This window comes from Phyllostomus hastatus, unplaced genomic scaffold, assembly GCF_019186645.2.
Source record: "Phyllostomus hastatus isolate PE091 unplaced genomic scaffold, TTU_PhHast_1.1 phas_scaffold_555, whole genome shotgun sequence".
Classification (NCBI taxonomy): Eukaryota; Metazoa; Chordata; class Mammalia; order Chiroptera; family Phyllostomidae; genus Phyllostomus; species Phyllostomus hastatus.
The window spans coordinates 9,417,555-9,432,676 of NW_025334036.1; the positions used below are offsets into that span (position 1 = coordinate 9,417,555).

Genomic DNA, 15,122 nt, shown 5'->3' on the forward strand with positions numbered 1-15,122 from the left:
CTCGGCCAGGCCCACCACCGGGACCGCGGCGCCCACGTGCCACCAGGGTGAGAGCCAGCCTGGCCACGCCTGTGACTGTCAACCGGAGACGATGGCCTATCACAGGAGGCACAGGATAAGCCTCCCCACGGGCAGCCCAGGCCGCCTCGGTCCCCCTGAAACACGTGCGAGTGCGGTTCTCGCTCAGATCTGAGAGGCTGAGGACACACCTCCGATCTTGACCGTGAAGTCTTCGGCCACCATGCAGTTCCGGGCAGCGAGGTCTCGGTGCACGAACTTGTTGGCGTTGAGGTACGCCATGCCGTCTGCAATCTCCCCGGCCATCTGGATCATCTTGCTGAGGCTCGGGGGATGGAAGGCTGGGTTATTCTGTCAGACGGTCAAAGACAGAAAGTCCATGTGAACATGTGGGCGTCTGCCCCACCCCACGTTCTCTCAGGGTTTGCAAACCCAGCTCTGCTCCGTCTGAGCAGCGCCGGTCGCCCCGCTGAGGACCCTAGGATTGCAGAGACCACAGCCTCTGCCCTGTGGTCACGCCGGGCACCTGCTGGCCGACCACGTCACACAGAGCTGCAGAGAGACACCACCGAGCGCAACCGGGGACCAGCATTTTCTATTCGGAGTGGGGCGAAAAGTGTGTAAACTGAAGCAAGCCACTTTTGATACTAAGAATTCTCGGTGACTCGGGCTCCTGTCTGCTTCGAAGTCCCTTTCATTTCTGCAACCAGAGGACAGGTCGCAGGAGGGGGGAGCCTGACGGGGGCCGTGAGGGACGAAGCAGACGTGTGCCCCCACGGACGCCCTGTGTGTCATCACGCACAACGAGCACTGCCGCACGTGCGCTCTCTTCCCCTCTCTCCAGCTTTCTACGACACTACAAAAATGCCAGGATTAGTTTTTTCGCCATCAACTGTGGCATTCCTCGGATGATTATTCTGGGTGGGCAATGAGAAATGCAAGCATTGGGCGATGGACGTAAGTCCAGCTGAAGCTTATTCTGGAAGGGGGACCAATGTAGAACATGGATGAGCCTCTCCTCTTTGCAACAGGGGGCGACCGACTGGATTTGGAATGAAAGAGAAATACCTGCAAATAACCTATTTAGACAAAAAACTGTATAAAATGCGTGTCCCCAAGTCTCTCCATCTTTAAAAAAAAAAGTGCAAACACCCGTCAGCACCCCACAGCGCTTCCTGGTCTGGAAGGCACAGACTGGGGACGGGGCAGGGAGGGGCTGGGGCACTAGGCTGGGCGGGAAAGCAGCTGACACTGGACCCTGAGAGCATGCGGTGCGTGCGAGGCTGCCCACCGCAAACCCAGCCCTGCGCTGCGGCCTGTGCCTGGGGGGGGACACATGTGGGGGATCAGGAGGACAGGGTCACACCGGGAGCACCAAACACGGGAAAGGCCAGGCGAGGGGAGAAGTCAGTGGGGCAGAGGGTGACTCCCAGCCAGGGATGGACCTAGCTTTGGAGAGGACGCAGGGCTGGCGTGAGCCGCCAGGTGGACCTCAGGGAGATGCGGCCATGCAGGAGGTAACGGGACCCCCAGCGGGACCGTAACCAAGCTTGTAGCTGGAAACAGTGGATGTAATGAACTTAGAGACGCAGCCACTTCTGGGGAAAGGCTCGGAGGGAAGGGAACCAGCGACGTGCAAAGCTGTTTCAGCCAAACCCACCTCTATTTCCGGCCGCAGAGACCTGAGATAGCTTTTGAGATCGCCCCGAGTCATGAGCTCCATGATGACCAGCGTCGGCTGGCCCTGCGACACCACGCCCAGCAAACGCACCTGAGGGGCGACACAGAGGAAGGCTCAGAGGGTGAGGACGCCCACGCCTGCCACCGCCCCCCTCATCAGCAGGGGCAGGGCCACAGGCGAGTGGGCCCCAGGGGCTCCTCAGCCAGGGTCTGCGTCACTCCCAGAACCTTCCTGAGCACCGGTGTCTCCAGGCCGCAGGGAGGCAATGAGGGAACTCCGCCAAACCGGATGGGGACAGGTCACCAAACCCCTAGTGCGGCCACTGTCCCGCCGGGAGCTCTGGGGACGCGTTCTCCCTGCATCAGGCTTTGCCCACGCCCCCCACCAGGGGCCTGCTCGTACCACGTGGTGGCAGTTGAACTCCTTCATCACCGAAGCCTCGTTGAGGAACTCGATGCGCTCGCGCATGCTCGCGGCCTCGTTGACGGTCTTGATGGCCACCCGGGTCTCGGGCTCATCCTTGACCACGCCCTTGGCGACCCCCTCGTACACCATCCCGAAGGAGCCCTGGCCCAGCTCCCGGCTCATGGTGATCTTCTCACGGGCCACCTCCCACTCGTCGGGCACGTACACTGGAGGGGGAGAAGGAGACGGAGCTGAGACTAGGCAGTGACGGGCATGCGGGTAGAACGTGCTGCCGGGGGGGGCGATGTCCAGGGTGACGTCCGGGGCGAAGAACACCAGGTGCCACTTTGAGAGCCCCCCTAGGTGGACCCTGGGGGACGATGACCTGGCTTGTTCTGAAACGTCCCACGTGCTGTGGGTTTCAGAGGGCAACCATACACACGGATCCTGGTACTTCATACCCTCAAAGGGTCCTGGAAAACCTGAGGATCCTGACAGCGTATAAGAAGGACCAGAAAACAGTCCTATCTGAGACATGCAATAAGCATAAAATGCTCACTGTCTTTCAAAGACTGAGCACAAAATGTAATGTAAATATTTCAGTAACGTCTATAGTGACTCTACATTAAAATTGATAATGCTTGCAATATACCGGCTTAAGTAAAACATCATCGACAATTTCACTTGCTTCTTCTTAAAAACTTTTCTTATACAGCTACTAGAAAAATGGCAGGTCCCACAAGGGCTGGCATTGTATTCCCACTGCAAGCCCTGGTCTGGTCGAAGCAAAGTGTCCAGTCTTGCTGAAGACCTAACGAGTGCAGGAACCATTGAGCTCGGGCACCGAGGGGCATTCAGGGGTGACCAGCGAGGAGGGACACTGATGAGCAGAGGTGTCCCCCCGGGGCTGTGGCCTGGGCTCTGTGAACTTGGGGACCTCCCACCACCATGCTGAGGGGCTGGGAGGTCATGACCCAGCCTGACCAGGGCTTCTTCTGCAGCCTCTGCTTCTGGTCAGATTCTATCTGGTTTAAGAAAATAAATAAACGAATCATCTGAGGCAGGAAGGAAGGGGAAAGGAGGTAGGAAAGAAAACAAAACAGGATCCATTCCACAAATCCGATGGGTGGGGTGAAGAGTAAAACGAAATCGACCTGTCCCATCAGCTGCATACGGAATCTCCATCACAACCTTCGTCTACAGCTGTTGAGCCACTGTCCTCGCCTGCGAGCACCGCTCTGGGGGCAGGTGCCGCCACACACTCGGCGTGGCGGGAGCGGGTGATCCCGGCTCAGAATGAGAGAGACTGGGGCTTGGGGCGGGGCCTGTCTGCCTCTGCACTTCCAGACGTCCACCTCGGGCCTTGGCTGGAAGTCCCCGGAGCGGGGGGCTGGCAGCCGTATTCCAACGTCCTGGGTCCCCAGTATTGGGCCTCTAAGTGATGTCTTAAAGGAAGGAAACTTAAAAACGAGACCCCGGAGACAGCCCCAGGATCGGAGACCCCGAGGAGTGTCCACTAGGGACTATGTGAGTCCATCTAGAATTTTCTTCCACAGACGCTTTCGTATTTCCTCGTGCATGCGTGTTGAGATGTTTCACAAATGTGGGTGGACCCTGCACCTGGCCTCGAGGGGTCACAGCTGCCAACAGGAGGCTGACGCTTGCTCAGGCGAGTCGGGACACGAGGGAGCCCAGCGGACCAGGTGTTCATGACACCCCCCAGAAAGTACAAAGGGATAGTCTGTACACACGCATCTCGGAAAAGTCAGCCCACAAGTCAGAAGGTCGCTGGTTCGAATCCCAGTCAGGGCACACGCCTGGGTTGCAGGCCAGGTCCCTGGTTGGGGGTGTGGGAGAGGCAACCAATTGACGTTTCCCTCTTTCTTTCTCCCTTCCCCTCTCTCTAAGAATAAATAAATAAAATCTTTTAGAAAATTACAACCCTGTGAGACCTTCTTATAAATGGGAATAACGTCCTTATTGTTCCGCGCTCGATTCCCCTTCGGAGGAGGTGACCATCTATCTGCCTTCCAGGACCAAAGGGGACACAGCAAGGAGCCACGTAATGGTCCTGGTGTCACTGGACCCGGTGGCCAAGGCCCCACTCTGGCTCACTTTTCAAGGTTTGCATTTAAGCATGCTAGGGCAAAAAAGACAGCAAAAAAGGGTAAAAAAAAAAAGCCAACATTGAATACAACCCCACTTCTAAGTCAGACTCTCTGAGCCACTTCACCCAGTCACTACCGGAGGGACCACGCCCGGGCCGGGGGGGGGGCGGCGGGGGCGGGAACCGCGAGATAAAAAGTGCAAGGCAGCTGTGAGCGGTCGAAGACAAGCGTGACAAGACGGAGCGCAGGCTGAAACTGGCTCAAGAGGAGGTCTGTTTTGTCAGCTGCAGCAGGTCCTCCACCGGGATGTCAACAACCTGACAGCTTCTTCTCATTCTAGCACAAAACCCCGAGCCACTCAACGGATGGAGGACGGTGCCGGCCACAGTCGGCTCCCTGCAGCCTGTTTCTCCCAGGCCGCCCCAAGCCGTCCAGAATTTCTGAGCTATTCGGGGAAGTGCTAAAAACTTTGATTTAAAATAAAAAAAAAGTGTTGACGGAGACAGCTCTGAAGCCGAAGGGGCCTGGAAATAATGCAAACGTCTTCTCCCAAATTAGCAGCACTCCCAAGGGCTCCCCGACCTGGGGCCGCCCCTCGGAGAGCAGAGGGGGCCTTACCGTCCGCCGCGCTGAAATATTCTGGGTTCACGGAAGCGTACAGAACGCCATTCCCCAGCCTGTTGCTGTTCCTGTCAGAAAGGACACAGTTTAGACTTAAAAAAAAAAAAAAGGAAACAAAAATAAAAAACCCATCTGCACACATTCCTGTATATACTTGCATCTCTGACAAGTCTGCTTTATCTGTTCTGTTTTACTAACGCCAGGAGAAGGGGAATCAGCGGAGGCTGGTGTCGCTGACATGCCCCCGGCTGTCAGCGACACCCGCTGAGGCCCCGGGGCCAGTTGCTACTGTGTCTTTTGGCTTCTTCGCTGGCCTCAGATTAGAGCTTTTTAAGACACATTCATCTCTCTACTTCATCGGAAACGAAAAGGGTTGCTGGGTGGGCGGGGCCAAGAGATCGAGCTTGGGGAAGTCTCACACAGCAGCAGCAGTGTCTGTGTGCCGGAGCTGCCGCCGCCGGGGAGGGGACGATGGCCCCACCCCACGGAAGGGCATCCTTGCTGAACTGAACCATAGGGAAATGTTCTCCGTCCCTATGCAGAACACTTGATTGGACATCGGGTTTCCCGATCCATAAACGACGCATTTTTCTGTGCATAATGTGCACCTGTGGTTTTGCGTGAGTTATGCACGAGGACATTATACCCTGCGGTATGTAATTGCTATACCCGTGTATCATGTGCATCCTTAGCATTCCCTCAAACACTTGGGCAAAAGAGCGTGCCTTGTACACGGCAAAATACGGCTTCCTTGAGCAGCTGCCCTGCGCCCAGGGTCACGCCACCGCACCGTCCGGCCCCCGGCGCAGCTGCATGGCCGCGCACCCGACACTCACCGCTTCCTGTGGAAGACGTACAGCATGATCACCAGCCCTCCCACGATGAGCAGCGCGGCGACCGGCAGCGCGATGATGAGGTGGATGAAGTTCTCGTATGTCGCTGCGGGGAAGCAAGGGGGGGCGACAAGGTGAGCGAGCTTTTACAGCAGGTGTGGCTTGGGTCCCGTGCACAGGGACTGGGAGGTGCCCGTGGGAGCCACCTCCATGGGGATGGGTGGGGCCTCGCCGAGGGGCGGGGCGGGGGGGGCGGCGGGGCGAGCTGCGCCACCAGGGAAGATCTCCCCCCTGGAAACCATGACTGTCATTACTCTTGAAGGCCTCTCACAGCTATTTTAATGTTCACATCAAAGACGCATTTATCAGATGGCTCTCAGAATGGATGCCGGCTCCTTTCCTTCGTAATTTTCGAGACTGCTTGCAAGTTATCCCTGCCTTTGGGAGGCCGGTGGAGTCTGTTCTTTCTGCCCCCGGGGGAGGGACTGTTTTTTATTTTGGTGTCATCGATGCCACCGGTCGGGCTGCACCGTGTTCCTTTCGAGTCTTACATTTCCTCGGGGACACAGACACAAGCACATCCAGGGACCAAGGAAACAACTCTCAACTCTCGACTAGAAAACGGGCCTCTGGCGCCGCTGGGCCACGAGAAGAGCCCCAGAGACCGAGGTGACTGAGTCTGGGAAGGGAAGTCTGAAGGGGCATCTCAGCGGATTCGAGTACATGAAGGGCTCCCGACAGGGCCACCGTTGCCAGGAAGCTTCCGAGGCTTCCGATAAACAAGCGGGAGCAGACGAGGCCGAGGGGGTCTTGTGTGGCACGGGGAAGGCAGGCGTGCAGATTTCATGTCCCTGCGGCACGTGCCCAGTTCTGCTGGAGACACGCTGCCAGCGGGGCTCAGGGGTGCACACGGGGTGGCAGAGGCCACCGGGGGCATGTCGTCTCTGCCCCTGGTCACTGCAGCCTAGAAGCCAAGGCCACTGTTTCCGAGACCACGGCCAGATGGCGGGCCCCAGCCCCAGGCCCTGTCCCTGAGGGGTGGGTGCAGACAGGAGAGGAGAGAGGAGAAAGCGGGCCAGCAGTCTGGAGAGGGTCCCAGGAAGGCAGCGAAGGCGCCGGCGCTGCAATGGGGGGCCCGCGGTCACTGGCCGGAGCAGGGCACGGGGGACCCGTGGAGACTGTGTCAGCTGACGGGATCGTCTGCTTCAGCACCCGTTTTATCCCTGAAACCTGACCCAGCAATGTCATTTTCCTGACACGTCACTGTTGGGACTTGCAAATGGCCAGTGCACCTTTGACTGCCAGGAGCCAACCACAGGGCTGCTGGGTCGGCCAGGTCCCGAACTGGAGAATGGCACCAGGAGGGACCAGGACGCCACACCGCTGGGCCAGGCGGGGCCAGTCTCCCTCTTGTGGGAGAAGCAGCCAGAACGGCGTTGTGCCAAATTCCACCCCACTCTCTGGACACAAAATACTCTAAGAAACTGGGTTTCTCCAATAAGAAACGGTGGAAAGTCAGTATGGAACTAATAAGGGACAGGTGTGTCACGGAACAAACGACCGAATCTTCTCGGCCAAGCAAGAGGGCCCTTGCTGTGGTTTGCACCTTTCGCCAAGTTCAGTCTCAGTGTCTGCCACCCTCACACGGAAACCAAGCTGAGAGCCAAGGCCTCCCGCGGACCCCCTGAAAAGGGGTGCTCAGGCCGCCCCATCTGATGAGCAGGGGCCCCAAGTGCAGCAGCTCCGCGGGCCAAGCTCAGGGTGCTGAGAGGAGTGCGACCCTCCCGAAAGCCGGCCACCTCGGCCCCAACGGGAAACCACAGAACCGAAGGGTTGGGACGGGCCGGCCTTCCCCGGCCCCAGCCCCGGCCCCGGCCGCGTCCCCTTTCCCAGACACTCCCCGCAAGCCTTACTTTTGGCCTGGACGTAGAAGAACACGGGCTCCGTCCACGAGCCGTTGCCAGACAGAGAGGTGGCCTGGATCCGGGCCGTGTAGTTCCCCGGGTTGAGCCGGTTCAGCCTGGCCCCTCCGTGCTTCCTGTACTCCTGCCTGGGCACGCACTCCCGCTGATCCTGGGGGCGAGATGACGGACGGTCAGCTGCCCACAGACACAGGCGAGACGGGGACTCGAGAGGCCCCACCCCGCACCTTCCTCCTGACCGGGAGCCCAATTTGCAGGGAAAGGGACGGAACCAGGCCTTCGGGGCAGGCCTCCAGGGGTCAAGCACACCCGGGCTCGAGCCTGCAGGTGGCAAACACAGGACCACGGGCTGAATCCGGCCCTCCACCTGGTTTTATCCGGCTCGGCACCTTGTTTCTGCCCAGCGGCAGCGCCGAGCTGCTTGCCCCTGGCTTACACGTGTGCAGTCCTAAAGTTCCATTCGGCCCTCTGAAGGCAGCCACGAGGCTGAGGTGGCCCCTGGTGACAATGAGCTTGACGCCCCTGCTCTAACCACACGTGGTTTGTTTGTTTTGCAACCGAAAAAGCTCCAGAAAGGTGAAAAATGATTAAGATCATTCCAATCCATGCTAGAAGATCGTTTTGAGCGACAGTTTCTTGAGGGTGACCAGCCCGGCCCCTGGCAGAGTCCACGCCTTCCTCAACGATGCGGAACTGGAAGGAAGACCTACCGGGGGTGTCCGAGCTTATGGCATCTCGGGGCCACACTGGAAGGAGAGGAGTTGGCTTGGGTCGCACATGAAATACACAAACACTAACAAAAACCGATGGGCAAAAGGAAGGTTTTAAGTATATTTACTATTTTGTGTTGGGCCACGTTCACAGCCCTCCTGGGCCACAGGCTGGACACCCCTGAACCCTCACTGGCCTGGCCCTCATTTTCCTGTTCGAAGTCTCCGGCTCACCAGGAGGTGACCCGTGCTGCCCCGGACCCTAAGCCATCCAGTGCAGTGGACACACGCCCAGGCACGGCCCACGGGCCCCGTCTCACCTCGACCTGCGAGCCGTATTTTATCTCGTACATCAGGATCAGCCCATTGGGATTCTCGGGTTCCGGCCACTTCAGGAAGATGGAGTTCTCAGGCCTCGGCTCCCAGGTCACCGGCCCGGGAATGTCGTCTGCTCCTTCTGTGTGACGATGTAAACACGCGATCAAGTCGGGTCCGGGTCCCTCGGCAGGGGTGCCAGCACTGGGCTGGCCTCCGAGCGCCCTCCCCCGACCCAGCACCGAGGACGGTGACCACACGAAGTCCCTGAGAGCTGGCGGCTGCCACACAGCAGGGGTTTTGGAGCTGGAGCGATCGCATGTCCTGGACATCTCCATGCAGAAGCCCCACGCAGGCATGTCCCGCTGTCCCCAGCAGGAAAGGGAACCGGCGCCTCCCCGCTCCCTCAAGATGGTGGATGGCTGTCTGAGCGACAGGCAGCTTGCAACTCGCAAGGGGACGGTGAGACCAAACCAGCAGGCCCTAAGGCTACTCCAGGAGTTGACCTTGAGGACTGAGGGTCACTCTGAATCAAGGCCGCTCACTGGGGATTTCCCTGGATCTGCGAGACTCACGAGGGACCGGGCACATTTTCCACACATGACGAAAAGGGCCATGGACATGTGTGCTGAGAACCAAGTAGGAGAAGGAACCTTGACCTTGGGGCAAGCTCCCTGCTCTTGAAACTTTATGCGGAGAGACTGGGATGGGAGTGAGGGCACCATGACCCCTGGAGCTGTGGGTCTACAGGCTGCCTACAGATGGACACCCATTCTTTAATCAGCTGGATCACGCCGTACCTGCAGGCATGGTCCTCGCAAAGACAAAGTTGGAGGCGCTGCAGCCCAGCTTCTCGGCCTCGTGGTTGCAGCTGTGGATGTCGATGCGGTACAGGGTGAAAGGCCGCAGGTTGGAAATGACCGTCCTCTCCTTGTTGTCCACTCTGGCCTCGAAGAACGGGTACTCCGTCTCCGGCTCCTCCAGCTCTGTGACGTTGTAGGTGTCCGGCATCGTGCTGTTTCGGATCCGGCTGGACATGGTGGTGTTGGCAATTTGCGCGAGGTCCCTCCGCTTCCTCTCGGGTCTGCGAGGGAGAGACAAACTTGGCTTGTACGTGCCTCCACCTTTTCTGTCTCGTGTGTGACTCAGAGTAACAGAGAGAAGAGGAAAACCTTAACCTTGGAATAGAAGCAGCTATTCAGCCCTCTTGGCTAAGAACCAACGACTAGTAAGGGGATTGCCTCCTTTGCTACTACTCGGCTCGCTCTCCTCTGCACACCTCCGAGTCGGCACACAGACCGCGCCCCGGCGCCCAGGGCGCTTCCCTGAGTGTGCATCTAACGGCAGCATCCTGGGGTCGCATCAGGACTGTGCCACCTGGCCCACGGACCTCACGGATAAGCACCAAAGGGGCCCAGCCTGCTGGGCACACAGATTTATCAGGCGGTGAGGTGTGTGGCATCGGCTAAGAGAGATGGGGCGGCGGGGGAGGGGGGGTCAGAGGCTTGTGGTGGTGGCTTCTCTGAGCCCCTCTGACTATGGGGAAGAGCACAGACGCCAGCAGGGAGCACGGTCCACACCCCGGACCCTCCCCTCTGAAGTTCCTGCTGACCCCACCCCTCTGAGGCCCCAGGGCCTATATTTTTCACAGCCCCGGCTTTGCCTCTTGGCAACAGTGACCTCCTGTGGCCTCCCCAGGGCCTAGCCCCGGGGAGGGGCAGGGTCGCAGTCACTGATTTGAGCAGGGCTTGGAGTGACAGCTCCAAAAACAAAGACAGCGAAAAAAGCTGCGTGAAGTCACCGAGGGGAGCCGGTCCCCCAACCCAAAAAGGCAGAAGAGGCGGTCAGAGAAGCCGGAGGGGTGACCCTTCTGAGGGCCATGGGGCTGAGAGGCAGCTGCCGGGGGCCCCACAGCACAAGCCCTGAGCCCCCTTTCTTCCGGGGCTCCCCGGGTCCCGGAGGAGTCCCGCCCAACCCAGCTGACAGCTGAGCGTGCTCCTCCCTCCTCCGGGGCGACTGGGTTCTGCCCCGAGGCCGCCGACCTGGAACTCCCAGGACGGAGAGACAGCAGTGGAGCCACCCGCAGCCCCAGCCGGGACGCGCGCCCACGGTCGCCGCGGGCACCTGGGCACGAAGATGGAGTTGTGCAGGAAGTTCTCGAAGACCTTGCGGTACTCGGCCTCCTCCTTCTCGGCCTGCTTCTCCGCCTCGGTCTTGGGGCAGGCGCAGCACGGCCCCTTCTCGCCCCCGCACACCTCGGTCTTGGGGTTCTCCGTCACCTCCTCGATGTCGATGGTGCCGTCGGCGTACTTCCGGATGGGGATTTTGTCTGCTTGGAGAGGAGAGGCCCCCGAGAGTGGGGATGAAGGCCCAGCTCTCCCGCAGCAGCAGCAGCGGCAGCGAGGGGGCCGTGAGCCGTCCCCCGGCCCGCAGCCTGCGTCCCGTTGGGGCGCGGCCCCCACACCTGCCAGCCTTACCTTTGGAGCAGTAATTGTGCCGGTACAGGTAGCTGTCCTGGGGCTGCTGCTGCCACCGGACGATGTAGTAGCTCAGGTTGCCGTTGGGCAGCGACGGCGGGTTCCACTTCACGATCAGCTGCGAGGAGGAGTTGGACGCCGAGAGAACGTCCAGGGGGATGGAAGGAACTGGAAGGGGGGACGAGAGACAATCAGGAAGCAGAGCGGACCCAGGACTCAGGTACGCAAGGCGACCCGACCAGAAGCCCACAGCTCGGCCTGGGCGGGGAGCCGGAGGGGAGCCCAGAAGTGCAAGGTGAAGACGGAGCATTGTTGCGGCAGAGCATCGACAGTGTGCGTCCCGCTGCTGACACGCACCCCCCCCACCCCACTTTGTGAAATCCATTTCCAGGAGATCCCAGGGACAACGAACACGACTGAGCTGCGTGGGGGCACCCCAGGGTGAGGGGGACGACCTCCCCTCGACAGCCAATGCAAACACCGAGGTTTTCTCATCCGGTACAACTGCCGTCCTGCGGAGCGGTCACCCCCGGCAAGTGGGGAAACCGAGCCACCCGCTTTTCCACTGAGATTTCTGAATCTCTGATTCAAATAGCAAGAAGCCAAAATGAAAGGGGGAAGTCAAAAGGGCTGGAGACAGACAGACAAAGACAGAGAGACAGAGACAGAGACAGACAAGCAGATAGCAAGAGAGAGAGACAAAGGGAGAGACAGAGAGAGAGACAGACACATAGGAAGACAGAGAAAGAGAGACAGAGAGAAGGAGAGAGAGCAAGACAGACAGACAGGAAGAGAGAGACAGAAACAGAGAGAGACAGAGAGAAGGAGAGAGACAGATGGACAGACAAGACAGAGAGACAGACAGAGAGAGACGGACAGACAGAGACAGAGACAGAGAGGCAGAGACAGAGAGAGATGGAGACAGAGAGAGACAGAGAGACAGAGACAGAGAGAAAAGAGAGAGGCAGACAGAGACAGAGAGACAGAGACAGAGAGATGGACAGAGACAGAGAGACAGAGACAGAGAGAGACAGAGAGACAGAGATGGACAGAGAGACAGAGACAGAGAAAGAGAGAGACAGAGACAGAGAGAAGAGAGAGACAGAGAGACAGAGACAGACGGACAGAGACAGAGAGACGGACAGAGACAGAGAGCAGAAACAGAGAGAGACAGAGAGATGGACAGACAGAGACAGAGAGACAGAGACAGAGAGAGACGGACAGACAGAGACAGAGAGACAGAGAGAGACAGAGACGGACAGAGAGAGACAGAGATGGACAGAGACAGAGAGAGCGAGAGACAGAGAGACGGACAGAGAGGGCGCCAGCGCGTAGCTGCAGCAGAGCGGCCGGCGAGGCCGGGAGGGCGGGACGGCGCGCCGGTACCTGAGGCGTTGGTGCGGATGTACAGGATCTCGCTCTTGGCCCCGCGGATGTGGTCGTTCTCCACCATGGTGAGGGTCACGGCCTTCACGTACACCGCGTACTGCGTCCAGGGCTTCAGCCCGTGCAGCAGGATGCCCGGCTCCATGTCCTTGTTGGAGGGCAGGTCCACGTCCACCATGTTCCAGCTGTTGGAGCCGCAGGCGTCCTGGCCGTCGTACTCCGTCACGTTTTTGAAGGGCCTGCAAGGCAAACCGGCGCGGCTCAGGGCCTGGGGTCGGGCCCTGGCCGCGAGGCTCTCGGAAACCCTCCCCGGGGGCCTCACACATTCCGTAATAGAAACCCTAAATAAAAAACGTAACCCGTTCAATTAAAACATGTTCTGATCCTCCCAGGACATGCTTACTAATGTTAGAGAGAACAGACCGGGCGGGGAAGGAGAGAGAGAGAGAGAGACATCAGCCAGCTGCTTCCTGTACGCGCCCTGACCAGGGATCGAACCCGCAACCTTTTGGTGTACGGGACCAAGCAACTGAGCCTCCTGGCCAGGGCCGCATTCCACACTTTATGGACTAATACGACTGGCCAACTGGACTGCAGGCTCCACCACAGTTACATCCTGCTGCCGGAACGGATCTGTAGCTTTAGGAGAGCGGGTTCTGCAGTCCCTGGGGTTTGCAACGCTGCTCCATCGGCATGCACGCAAAAGTGGCTTTTCTTGCTTCCGAAATGGCGTTTTTTTCACCATTAAGGAGAAACAAGCATAGTCATTTAAGGCAAACCTCAGCCATTGATAAAGGAAAACTTTTGGAGAACAGTGACTTTGCTACGGAAAAACCGCTTCTAAAGCACAGCTCCCCAAATCTAATTTGCTCACAAGCATTTCTGATTGCTTAAGTGCCTTGTGATACTCAAATGTTTGGTTCCCAGACTGTCTCAGAAAGCAGCATCGGCTCTCTGGTGAAATTCCCTGCTGACGTTGCCGAAGCCGCGGCAGGCTACCCAAGGGAACAGAGGGTGTGTGGAGGCACAGGGCTGGGCTGGAATCAGCCCGCCGTCCGCTAAAAAAGGGCTGGACGGCTGCTGGCCCCTGCCATCGTGGACAAAGGCCCTGAGCAACCTCTGTATACAGGGATAGATAAACATCTCAGGCCGTTTCTGTCACTGCTAGGACCATGCCCGGGGCCCCGGCCCCAGGAGGGGACAGGGGACCAGGTCCTGCCCTTGGTGGTTCTGGTCCCAGCTCTGGGGAGGCCAAGCAGCCAGGAACGGACCTGCGGCACCAACGTGGGACCTGGGCCAGGGCGGGGACTAAGCGGGGGGTGGGGTGGGGGGGGAACCACCCAGGCGCAGGAGACAAACAGAGGAAGAGGGACTGACAACTGCCATCTGGAGGGATGAGTCACGGCTGCTCCGGCAGGCGGCTGTCCCCTGAAGGCACCAGACGGGCCCCAGCAGGTTCTGGGAGAAGTCACGAAAGGTTCGAGACCTCTTCCTCTCCCTGCCCCCTCGAGTGGAGGGCCCAGGACCTCGGGAAGGTCCCATGGGTAAAGGGACAGAAGTCAGACGCGGCCCTTCCCCGGGGGCCACCTCCACGGGAGCCGACCATCCTGCAGGGCGTCCCCGGCGTAGGGGTCACCGGGCAGCAAAGTGGCATTCCAACCCCCGTCCTCCATCCAGCTTATGAATATGTGGACTGACCTGATTCGCTGAGAAACAAGCTTTTTCCTTTGGATTTATTTTATTCAGCCGCCCCTCCCCACGGAAGCGAATGCTTCCCCCGTTGGGGCTGTCACAGCGGCAGTGACAGACAGACACCACCCGACCTCGGGGGGGCGGATCGGGGCACGGAGCGAGGATGGAGCGCGGGCTCCCCCACCCGCCGTCCCGCCGAGGGCGCGCAGGACTCACGCTTCCTTGTAGTAGACGGTGAAGCTGATGAGGTCCCGGTAGTCCGGGGGCCGGTACCGGTGCCACGTGACGATGATGCGGTTCTTCCACGTGTTGGTGGAGGTGAAGTGCAGCACGTCGCTCTCACCTGGGGCGCGGGGGCGCGGGCGTGAGTGACAGGCAGGGCGCCCCTCCCCCGCACGTGTCTGAGAGGTCACCTGGCCTGCGCTGGGCGTGCTCGCCGAGGCCCTTCCTGGACCTCCCAGGGGCCTCCTTACTTCTCCCGAGGACTCAGGTACAGGGAGGGGCAGGAGCAGGCTTACGGTTGTAAGTGCGCAGAACACGGTTTATGCTTGTACTATTGCTTATTAGTTACCGTGCTGTGTTCCATCCAGACTGCAAACCTACTTTTGCCCCTGCCTGCATTTCCCCACACGTAGCTCCCAGGGGCTCCTTCCCTCGTCTCGGTGCACTCGGCGCAGACGTGAACTTGTGTGTGACTCTTAACCTGAAGGAGAAGGACCTCCTGGCTGAGTGAGGTGGCCTTACTTTCTGCGGACCCCTCAGCCTGGGCTCCCTCGGGGGCCTGGGCAGGTGCCAGCGGGCCTGAAGCCGGTGATCTCTGACACGTGAGGGCCCCTGCTCTGCGCCTGCGCAACCCTGGCAAGGACAGGGGGCAGACCAGGCGTGCCGCAGAGGGGACTCTGCTCAGCAGGCACTTGGCGGCACACGGGAGGGACGCAGGAGCTCCCTGGAGGC

The 15,122-nt window shown here is 59.4% G+C and overlaps 1 protein-coding gene across 2 annotated transcripts in view; it reads right to left on the minus strand.

The window, feature by feature from the left end:
* IGF1R (insulin like growth factor 1 receptor) overlaps positions 1-15,122 on the minus strand; it is a 223,772-nt gene that overhangs the window by 17,754 nt on the left and 190,896 nt on the right. The window contains exons 7-18 of one of the 2 annotated variants that reach the window (XM_045825054.1): positions 14,385-14,511; positions 12,477-12,715; positions 11,091-11,258; positions 10,738-10,942; positions 9,414-9,697; positions 8,619-8,755; positions 7,580-7,739; positions 5,670-5,772; positions 4,831-4,901; positions 2,102-2,331; positions 1,679-1,789; positions 210-369 (exon numbers count right to left, since the gene is read on the minus strand). In XM_045825054.1, coding sequence (XP_045681010.1) covers positions 210-369; positions 1,679-1,789; positions 2,102-2,331; positions 4,831-4,901; positions 5,670-5,772; positions 7,580-7,739; positions 8,619-8,755; positions 9,414-9,697; positions 10,738-10,942; positions 11,091-11,258; positions 12,477-12,715; positions 14,385-14,511 — 1,995 coding nt within the window. Of the gene's footprint in view, positions 1-209; positions 370-1,678; positions 1,790-2,101; positions 2,332-4,830; positions 4,902-5,669; positions 5,773-7,579; positions 7,740-8,618; positions 8,756-9,413; positions 9,698-10,737; positions 10,946-11,090; positions 11,259-12,476; positions 12,716-14,384; positions 14,512-15,122 lie in introns of both variants that reach the window. The other variant, XM_045825053.1, reaches the window with a different exon arrangement.